This window comes from Symphodus melops (genome assembly GCF_947650265.1).
Source record: "Symphodus melops genome assembly, chromosome: 1".
NCBI classification, from domain to species: domain Eukaryota; kingdom Metazoa; phylum Chordata; class Actinopteri; order Labriformes; family Labridae; genus Symphodus; species Symphodus melops.
Genome location: NC_136691.1, coordinates 256,838 through 266,837, shown reverse-complemented (window position 1 = coordinate 266,837; position 10,000 = coordinate 256,838). Strand labels below are relative to the sequence as shown.

The 10,000-nt window shown below is 48.4% G+C and overlaps 2 protein-coding genes across 2 annotated transcripts in view; both read right to left on the bottom strand.

Moving 5' to 3' along the window:
* The window catches only part of LOC306826091 (tripartite motif-containing protein 16-like), a gene marked incomplete at its 3' end in the record, with an annotated part of 1,659 nt that extends 683 nt beyond the window's left edge, over nt 1-976 (bottom strand). The window contains exon 1 of the mRNA XM_079347189.1: nt 1-976. This exon is cut by the window's left edge and continues 683 nt beyond it. Within this exon, the coding sequence (XP_079203315.1) occupies nt 1-973 (973 nt within the window). The 5' untranslated portion in view covers nt 974-976.
* The window catches only part of LOC306837284 (pleckstrin homology domain-containing family G member 3-like), a 20,238-nt gene that overhangs the window by 9,234 nt on the left and 1,004 nt on the right, over nt 1-10,000 (bottom strand). The window contains exons 2-11 of the mRNA XM_079364884.1: nt 8,542-8,891; nt 6,836-6,936; nt 6,381-6,450; nt 6,258-6,304; nt 6,023-6,173; nt 5,820-5,951; nt 5,555-5,737; nt 3,887-3,979; nt 3,689-3,775; nt 3,449-3,482 (exon numbers count right to left, since the gene is read on the bottom strand). Coding sequence (XP_079221010.1) covers nt 3,449-3,482; nt 3,689-3,775; nt 3,887-3,979; nt 5,555-5,737; nt 5,820-5,951; nt 6,023-6,173; nt 6,258-6,304; nt 6,381-6,450; nt 6,836-6,936; nt 8,542-8,891 — 1,248 coding nt within the window. The remainder of the gene's footprint in view (nt 1-3,448; nt 3,483-3,688; nt 3,776-3,886; nt 3,980-5,554; nt 5,738-5,819; nt 5,952-6,022; nt 6,174-6,257; nt 6,305-6,380; nt 6,451-6,835; nt 6,937-8,541; nt 8,892-10,000) is intronic.

Genomic DNA, 10,000 nt, shown 5'->3' with positions numbered 1-10,000 from the left:
TGATGCTGGATGAGTGTGTAGATTCACTGAGTGCTGACACTGAGGGGTAGTCCTGTAGAAACTGGATGTGGTCCTGTGTGTGTGACAGCTTCTCCATCTCAGCGTCTTTCCTCTTCAGCTCAGTGATCTCCTGCTCCAGCTTCTCCTGACGCTCTCTGACTCGACTCACTTCAGTTTGCTGCTGGGATCTGACCTGCTGCGTCACATCAGAGCGTCTTTTCACCAAGAGACGGATCAGCTCAAGGAGGATATCCTCACTGTTCTCCACTGTTTTATCAGCAGAGCCATTGATAGCCTCCACCTCCTGTTGGAGCAGCTTCACATCTTTCTCTCCGTCCTGGATTCTCTGCTGGGTGTTTAGTCGACTCACCTCGAGCTCTCTCTGCTTCTCGCTCCTTTCTGCTGCAGCTGAGACTGTGTCGTGACCTTTGTGTTGGTCCACAGAGCAGAGATAACAGATAGACTGCTGATCAGTACGACAGAACATCTTCATCACCTCATCATGACGAGAGCACACGTTCTCCTGGAGCTTCTTGGACGGCTCCACCAGCTTGTGTTTCTTTAATGGAGCTGCTTCTAAATGAGGCTGGAGGTGATTCTGACAGTAAGAGGCCAGACACTGCAGACAGGACATACCAGCTTTCCGTTTCCTCCCGGTGCAGACATCACAGGCCACGTCTTCAGATCCAGCATAGCAGTGATCAGCAGGAGCAGCTTGGAGTCCAGTCTTCTTCAGCTTCTCCACTAAATCTGCCAACATGGTGTTTGTCTTCAGGACAGGCCTCGGTATGAAGTCCTCTCTGCACTGAGGACAGGTATAGACTGCCTTATAATCCTCTGCATCCCAGTGGCCTTTAATACAGTTCATGCAGTAGCTGTGTCCACAGGTAAGAGTCCCTGGATCCTTCAGGAGATCCAGACAGATGGAACAAGAGAAGGATTCCCGGTCCAGCTGAATTCCTTTCTGCGCCATTTCTCCTCTCTGTAACAACGACTGTGTGAGATTCACTTCCTCAAACAAGTTTCACCTGTTTTCCATGAAGCATGTGACACTCCCTGTTCAGGGAGTGTCACCTGTTGTTGGTTACACCCATCCATAGGGAACCAGGAAAAATGAGGACAGGGTGCAGCAGGATGTGTGTGAGAGCAGGAGGAAGAGGGAGGGCTGATCAAACTACGACTCATTACAGGAAGAGGAGCAACGCTGAAAGATTCAACTTAGTTTCCTTGTTTTCAGAGACCCTCGGTTAAAAGCTGCTCCACATTTAAGAAGAAAAAGTTTGAGGGAATAAAAACTTCTGACTTCTCTCTTTAGATCATGGCTCCATATTCTTCAACTTCTGTTTCATTGTCTTTGTCTGTTTAATCCTCATTCAGTGGTAGATTATCTGTAAAGTGTTTAAAGGTCACATGACCTCCTCTTCTTCAGGTGAACTCAGTGTCCTCGCTCCTCTTCATCATGTGTGTGAAGTGTGTTGTTGTAAATCCACTCTGATCCTGTATTTGATCATGTCTATAAACCCCTCTATTTCAGCCCTGCTCAGAACAGGCTGTTTCTGTGTCTGTAGCTTTAAATATGTAAATGAGCTGTGTCTGACCACGCCCCCTCTCTGGAAGGGCTCGGGTGTACTCGCTGCTTTCTGGCTCCATGTCCTATTGTTTACGGTGAGAAGGCAGACTCAGAGGGCAGAACCTTATTTTAAATAACTCTTATCCCTTTTACCTAGGCTAGGTAAAAGGGCTTTGTGTTTGGATTTCATGCCTTCAACTAAATACATATAGTTAATTTTTAATAATATTTGTATTTAATTGATACATTTTGAGACTGATATTGTAATGAGACGTGTTCTCTGATGTCAGAGTGATGCTCCGAATAGGTTTACTGAACTCAGTGTAATAAAAAATGTTGATTTATATTAATAATTACATAAAGATATTATTAATGTTAATTTGATAACCAAATTTTGCTTCTAAAACCCCAACATTATGGTGCCCCGTGTGAGGCCTTCCTAACCAGCATTATGGTGCCCCGTGTGAGGCCTTCTATACCACATTACGGTGCCATGTGTGAGGCTTTCTACACCAGATTATTTTCTCTTGCCTGGACCTATGGCATTAAAGAGGATGTCCTGAATTGGTTCAGATCTTACCTCTCAGAGAGGACCTCCTCTGTTCCATTAGACCATTACTTCTCTGCTGCGGCCCCACGAGCCTGTGGGGTCCCTCAGGGCTCCATTTTAGGCCCCATTCTTTTTTCTTTATACTTGCCTCCCTTCGGGTCCACATTCAAAAAATAATTCACTAAATTTCCTTCCATTGCTTTACAGACCACTTGCAAGTCTATCTTCCCTTGAAATCTAATACAGCCTCCTGGAATGACATGCTAAATTGTTTGAAAGATGTCAAATCCTGGATGGAATTAAATTTCCTGAATCTAAACAAAAACAAACAGAAATAATTGTGTTTTGGAAATCTGAACTACTGGATGCTTTTTCACAGGAAAGAGATGTTATGATCACATCATACCCGTCCTGGCCTCTTCACTGGCTTCCAGTTGTTTTTAAATCCCTTAATGCTTTGGCACTGCAACATGTGTCTGAGCTATTGACTATCCATGCTCCTGTCAGAGCGATGCGATCATCTAACCAGATTCTGTTAGATGTTCCGAGGTGCCGGCAGAAAACCAGAGGTGACAGAGCCTTTGCTGTGGCTGCTCCCAGTCTTTGGAACGCCCTACCTGTTAATATAAGAACTGCTCCAACCAATGAAAACTTCAAATCACTGCTAAACACCCTCCTCTTTGCTCTGGCCTTTAATACAAGCTGAGCTTCACATCTGGACATTTTTTCATTTCAAGCATTTATTTACTGTAGTTTTATTGTTTTATTGTCTTTTATAGTGTGATTCCTGCCTGTACAGCACTGTGGTCAACCAAGGTTGTTTTAACTGTTATAGAAATAAACTTTGATTGATTGATTGAACATTATGGTGCCCTGTGTGAGGCCCTTCAAAAACCCCAACACTGATGAGTCATCAAAACATTCCCCCCGTACAGTGTGTGTGTGTGTGTGTGTGTGTGTGTGTGTGTGTGTGTGTGTGTGTGTGTGTGTGTGTGTGTGTGTGTGTGTGTACACAGTGTGTGTGGATGGAGACATGAGCTAATCACACCTATTTGGTTTTTTGAAGCAGGCTGTAAACATGTTCATGTCTGCTGTAAAAACAGGCTGTTTGAATGGGTGTGTATGTGACTTCCTGTGCTGCTGCAGCCAGCCTCTAGTGGACACTCCAGGAACTGCAGCCAGCCTCTAGTGGACACTCCAGGAACTGCAGGACTTTAACACTTCAGCTTGTTTTTTATCAGTGGAGGATTCTGCCTGATCAGCTTTGACTTGTTCACTTTAAATAATCCAGACTTCAAATTCTCAACTATAAAACAAAATAAACTCACATGTAGGATTCATTTCCAAGATGGCGTCTTTAGCCTGAAACAAAAACAAACACACATTTATGACATGAATACAGGACAACGTACTGTGTATTGGTGTGTGTACTGGTGTTTGTTCTGGTGTGTGTACTGGTCATACTGGTGTCTACTCAAATTCAAATTCAATTCAATTCAAATTCGAAAAACTTTATTTGTCCCCGGGGGGCAATTCAGGACATACTGGTGTGTGTACTGGTGTGTTACCTTTTGAGGGATGATGGCGTGGTGGTTTTCCAGAATGAGGCGTTTAATGTGATGAGCCCACAGCTTCCTTTCCTCCACCGTCTTCGCCTGAAACAAGCGCACAAACATGTTGTTCATGAACACACACATATTGTTCACACACAGCGTGTAGAAAAGTTCACTATGTGGAGGAGGAGGGGGGCCGGGGGAGGGGCTCACCTGGACTGTGTGAGGCTGTTTGGGGTGTTTGTAATGGATCACGCTGAAGCTCAGAGAGTCTTTGGCGCTTTCAATCAGCATCAGAGTGGAGCACTGACACACACAGAGAGAACGACCAATCAGCAAACAGATTTAGAGATCAGCTGCTCAACGCCTCCCCACGCCACCGAACACCGCGTGAATCTCATCATGTTGACTACGGTCCAGGTCAGTAGCTCTTCTCTCCTGCTGAAACTACTGTGAGCTAATCCCTCGTTCCCCTCCTGGGTTCTCTCAGTTTGAAGACCTTTAGAACCAAAAGTCCCCTTAGAGACCCCTTATCTAGTCAAACCAAAGACCTCCTTCTGCCTGTGTCCACATCCAGACTTTGGCCTCCTGGCTAGAGTTCTTAGTGGTCAGTGGAAGCACATGTTTGGATGTCAGAGCACAAACCTTCCTGACTCCTGGCATACATGAACATTCTTCTTCCAGAGGTAGAAGGTGAAGACCTCGTGGAGAGGGGCAAAAGGTTACCAGTGCACCTCCTACCAGTGCACCTCCTACCAGTAACTTCCGGCAACATCTAACCCAGGGGTGTCGAACTCCGGTCCTCGAGGGCCAGAGACCTGAGACCTGCTCTGCCTGATAACGAGTCACTCCTTGGATTCAGCTGTGTTGGAGCAGGGAGACGTCTAACAGTCTGAGGAAGCCGGCCCTCCAGGACTGGAGTTTGACACCCCTGATCCAACCTGACTCATTGTGTCGTGTCCAAGGCCTACAGCCTCAGATCTGATGATACAGCTACAACGTAGACCATTAATCACTGTTCGGGTACACTTCTGAATTAATTTCTTTATTTTCTATTTAACCAGGAAAGAAAAACTTATCAAGATTAAAAATCTCTTTTTCAAGAGTCCTTGACACAACAAGTCCAATTAGTGAACACCAGGTCCTCCCAGTTATGATCCCACCAGTGGAACTACAGAGTCTCCGAAGCCGTCTCAGGACTCTGTAGAGTCCATTAACTGAACTTCCTCCTGACGCCCTGGTCTGATTCATCCTGTGGTGTTTATGTGTTAAGACCTGTTTCCACCCAGCAGTCCGGTACGGATCGGTACAGTTTGGTTCAATTAAGCCCGATCCCGTTTGTGTTTCCACAGCCACCCGTTTCCTATTTGGTAAGCCGGATGACGATAGCCGCTACATAATAGCGTCACATGATAGCAGCTAACAGCTAACCGCTAACAGCTAACCGCTAACTAATAAATTCAACAAAGGAGAAAAACGCTCCACAAACCAAACCAGCGCTGGAGACATCCAGCAGGTCATCTCCTCTGTCACTGTCATGTGACTCTTTATTACAAGAACTCAATCCAGCTTTGTTTCAGAGAAGGCTGTGAGCGGCGAGGACAAATACACACGCTAACAATCAATGCTTTAAACACGCCCACCACCTAACACAGGAAGTGACCATTCTTTCAACCAATCAGAGGACTGCAGTGTTTAGCTCCACCTTTTAGGGTCAGCTCGATATTCTTGGCTCCCTAACGGAAGGGTCCCAAAAAGTGGGACGGTACGGATCGTTTTTTTGGGAATCTTTCCCGGGATTAGTCTGTGGAAACGTCACAAAATGCACGCCGTACCGAGACGAAGCGAACTGCTCAGTGGAAACAGGCTGTAGGTTCTCACAGAGATGTGCGTCTTGTAGACAAAGTGCTCTCCTCTGCGTTTGGTGATCAGCAGCATGTGGTCGAACAGGAACAGCGTCCTCTCGTTTTTGGCTCGGTGGACTTTGAAGGTTCCCTCCAGGACCAGTTCTCCGTACGTGGTGAGGTCGGGACCTTTCCAGTGGAGCAGCAGAGACTGAACCTCCTGCAGGACAAACACGAGGCGAGCGTTCACACACGATGACGGCGTGGAATCAAACGAGAGCTCAGGCGGGCGTGTAACTGACCTGCAGCCTGACGGCGTGCTCATGTTTCCTCTTCATGTCGTTGATGTACCAGGCCACGCCCGTCATCGTGTAGATGGCGTCCTCCACCACCTCGTAACCCTCCTCCAGCGGGTCGAAGTGCTTCGCTATCTCCTGTAAGAGAACATGCTTATCGTGACCTGAGCCGGGCGCCGTGATGTCACTCAGGCGTGTCAGAGTCGTACCTGGAGCAGCAGGTGGTACTTGAGGATCCTCTGGACGGGTTTGAGCAGGTATGACCCCAGAGGCAGCGAGCGCTTCAGCAACGCCTGCCGCTCCCGGAAAAACTTGGCCAGAGATTTATTCCTCATGCACTCTGTGAGCGCCGCCACCGAACTGCAACAGGAAGTGTGAGGAGGAACGTGGTTAAAAAGAGGCGTGGCCACGAAGCCCAGAGTGAGGCGAGGGAGGAGCTCTTACTTTGGGTAGTTGGTGCAGTACTGCGTGTAGATCTCAAAGTACTCGCTCTGAAACGACACCGACCGCACGTCAATCAAACCCAAAAACAACCAATCAAACACACGCTCGCCATCATGCTCTCACCTTCATGACGAAGCAGCGAGCCACCGCCACCGGGTCGTTATCGCACAGGTCCAGGGCCTGGAGCAGCTCGCTGTAAACAGGAAACACCGTTACCATGACAACCACAGCAACAAGGCAGAACCGCCCACATCTGGTCGACATGACGACGGTTCAGCGTCACGTTTGATTCGCTGTTTGTCTCCACCTGCAGGTCGACGCACAGATTACACTCAACCGTTTCACACTTCAAACAGTGACATGAGGTCACCTGTCCAGCGGGGGGCGCCGTCTGAGGCGTGCAAGTGAGTAAATCAAACACACCCGTTCACAGCACACCGCATGCTGCTCGGAAAGACAAACTCACCCTCTGACATCACTCAGCGACAGATTCACCTGAGGAGTCGTCATGACAACAGTCAGGACTTTTATCAACAACCAATCACCAATCAGCAGCTATCATGACTTCCTGATGTCACCTGTTGAACTCGTAGATGTCCTCGATGTTTCCGAAGAGAGCGCACACCTGCTCGGGACGGATCGACAGGTCGCACTGATCGATGATGTGAGCCAGGTAATCCTGAGGAGGGGACGAGAGAAGGAGGCAAGGGGGGAGGAGACAAGGGGACAAATGAAAGAGAGGAAGGAGACAAGGGAGGAGGAGACAAGGGGACAAATGAAAGAGAGGAAGGAGACAAGGGGGGAGGAGACAAGGGAGGAGGAGACAAGGGAGGAGGAGACAAGGGGACAAATGAAAGAGAGGAAGGAGACAAGGGGGGAGGAGACAAGGGGACAAATGAAAGAGAGGAAGGAGACAAGGGAGGAGGAGACAAGGGGACAAATGAAAGAGAGGAAGGAGACAAGGGGGGAGGAGACAAGGGAGGAGGAGACAAGGGAGGAGGAGACAAGGGGACAAATGAAAGAGAGGAAGGAGACAAGGGGGGAGGAGACAAGGGGACAAATGAAAGAGAGGAAGGAGACAAGGGAGGAGGAGACAAGGGGACAAATGAAAGAGAGGAAGGAGACAAGGGAGGAGGAGACAAGGGGACAAATGAAAGAGAGGAAGGAGACAAGGGGACAAATGAAAGAGAGGAAGGAGACAAGGGGGGAGGAGACAAGGGGACAAATGAAAGAGAGGAAGGAAACAAGGGAGGAGGAGACAAGGGGACAAATCAAGAGGAAGAAGGAGACAAGGGAGGAGGAGACAAGGGGACAAATCAAGAGGAAGAAGGAGACAAGGGAGGAGGAGACAAGGGGACAAATGAAAGAGAGGAAGGAGACAAGGGGACAAATGAAAGAGAGGAAGGAGACAAGGGGGGAGGAGACAAGGGGACAAATGAAAGAGAGGAAGGAGACAAGGGAGGAGGAGACAAGGGGACAAATGAAAGAGAGGAAGGAGACAAGGGAGGAGGAGACAAGGGGACAAATGAAAGAGAGGAAGGAGACAAGGGGACAAATGAAAGAGAGGAAGGAGACAAGGGGGGAGGAGACAAGGGGACAAATGAAAGAGAGGAAGGAAACAAGGGAGGAGGAGACAAGGGGACAAATCAAGAGGAAGAAGGAGACAAGGGAGGAGGAGACAAGGGGACAAATCAAGAGGAAGAAGGAGACAAGGGAGGAGGAGACAAGGGGACAAATGAAAGAGAGGAAGGAGACAAGGGGACAAATGAAAGGGAGGAAGGGAGAGAGGGAGAGAAGTTAGATCAGAAGAAAATTCAGGACTCAGTGTTTTGAGCCCAAAGTCCAGGTCAAGTTGTGGTCACATAGGCCCCGCCCCCTCGCATTCATCCCAAACACTTCCTGTCTCTCTTCAGCTGTTTTATCAAATAAAGGCAAAAAAGAAGTCAGAATATGAAGTTCATCACATCTCAGATCCACTTCCTGTTATTTAGTAACATTTAAATCATTATTATATTTCAAAATAAAGCGTGAATATGAATATTGTCTTCCTTGTCTGTCCAGCAGGGGGCGACTGTACAGATCTGTGAGGACAGTGTGTACGGTGGCCTGCAGGGTCAGATCCTCTTCTTACATAATCAGGTAATCGGCTCTCTGCAGAACGTCTGAGAAGGTTAATTATAGTCTGTGATGTCATCGCAGCGTGGTCACTGTACCGATTTGTCTCCTCATTCAGGAATTATAATCGCAACCCGTTTGTTACCACGGCAACACAAACTGGACTCACCTCTACAATCATGCGCAGGTCTCTGACGTACATCCTCTCAGTCTCGATGATCTCCATGACGACGCGGTCCAGGTAGGTCAGCTGAGGCGCCATGACGAACGCCTCTTTGTTGTTATTGTTGTTGGTGATGCAGAGGCTCCGCCCCTTCCTGTCTGCCTCCACCACAGAGCTCAGGTCCAGATTGAGGGCAGGGGTCTGGTCGGACGGGAGGGGGACGGGGTTCTCGTCCCGGGAGGATACGGATCCCGAGGACAAGGTGGAGATCAGGCTGAGTGGGCGGGGCTCTGAGGATTCAGAGGGCGTGGCCGACGGAGCACGCTCATTACTGCAGACGGAGAGGTGGGGCGACTCTGTGAGAGGAGGAGACAGGTGAGCATCAGGTGAAGCTCTTATTTTGAAACCCACAAGGGAATCATCAGTCTCATGAAGTCCTTTCACAATAAAACTGAGGAATTACTTTGATTAAAGGAATTTCACAATAAGAGTCATAAAATCAGCAAGGTATGATTCCAGGGATCACTGGAGGGAGACCTTCACAATAAGAGTCCTGGGAAAGCAACAGACCGTATAAAGATGGTGGCTGTTTGTTTTTATTGTCCAGGATGTGACGATGACATCATCACTGAGGGGAGACCCCCATCAGTCCCTTATTAGACAACTATTAGACCCCCATCAGACCCTTATTAGACCCCTATCAGACCCCCATCTGACCCCTATTAGAACCCCATCAGACCCCTATTAGACCCCCATTAGACCCCTATCAGTCCCCTCTCAGAACCCCATCAGACCCTTATTAGACTCCTATTAGACCCCCATCAGTCCCCCATCAGTCCCTTATTAGACAACTATTAGACCCCCATCAGACCCTTATTAGACCCCCATTAAACCCCTATTAGACCCCCATCAGTCCCTTATTAGACAACTATTAGACCCCCATCAGACCCTTATTAGACCCCTATCAGACCCCCATCTGACCCCTATTAGACCCCCATTAGACCCCTATCAGTCCCCTCTCAGAACCCCATCAGACCCTTATTACACTCCTATTAGACCCCCATCAGTCCCCCATCAGAGCCCCATCAGTCCCCCATCAGTCCCTTATTAGACCCCTATTAGACTCCCATCAGACCCCTATCAGACCCCTATCAGACCCCCATCAGACCCCTATCAGACCCCTATCAGACCCCTATCAGACCCTTATTAGACCCCTATTAGACTCCCATCAGACCCCTATCAGACCCCTATCAGACCCCTATCAGACCCCTATCAGACCCTTATTAGACCCCTATTAGACCCCTATCTCAGACTCTCGTGGACTCTGGAGGAAGTGCAGAGTTTCTCTCATGATATCAGATCAGCCAATCACATCACAGCAGCAGGTTCCATCCACCCAATCAGATTGCTCACAGTGGTAGGATCACTGTCATTGATTGCTTATTGATTGGTTATGATGTACTGT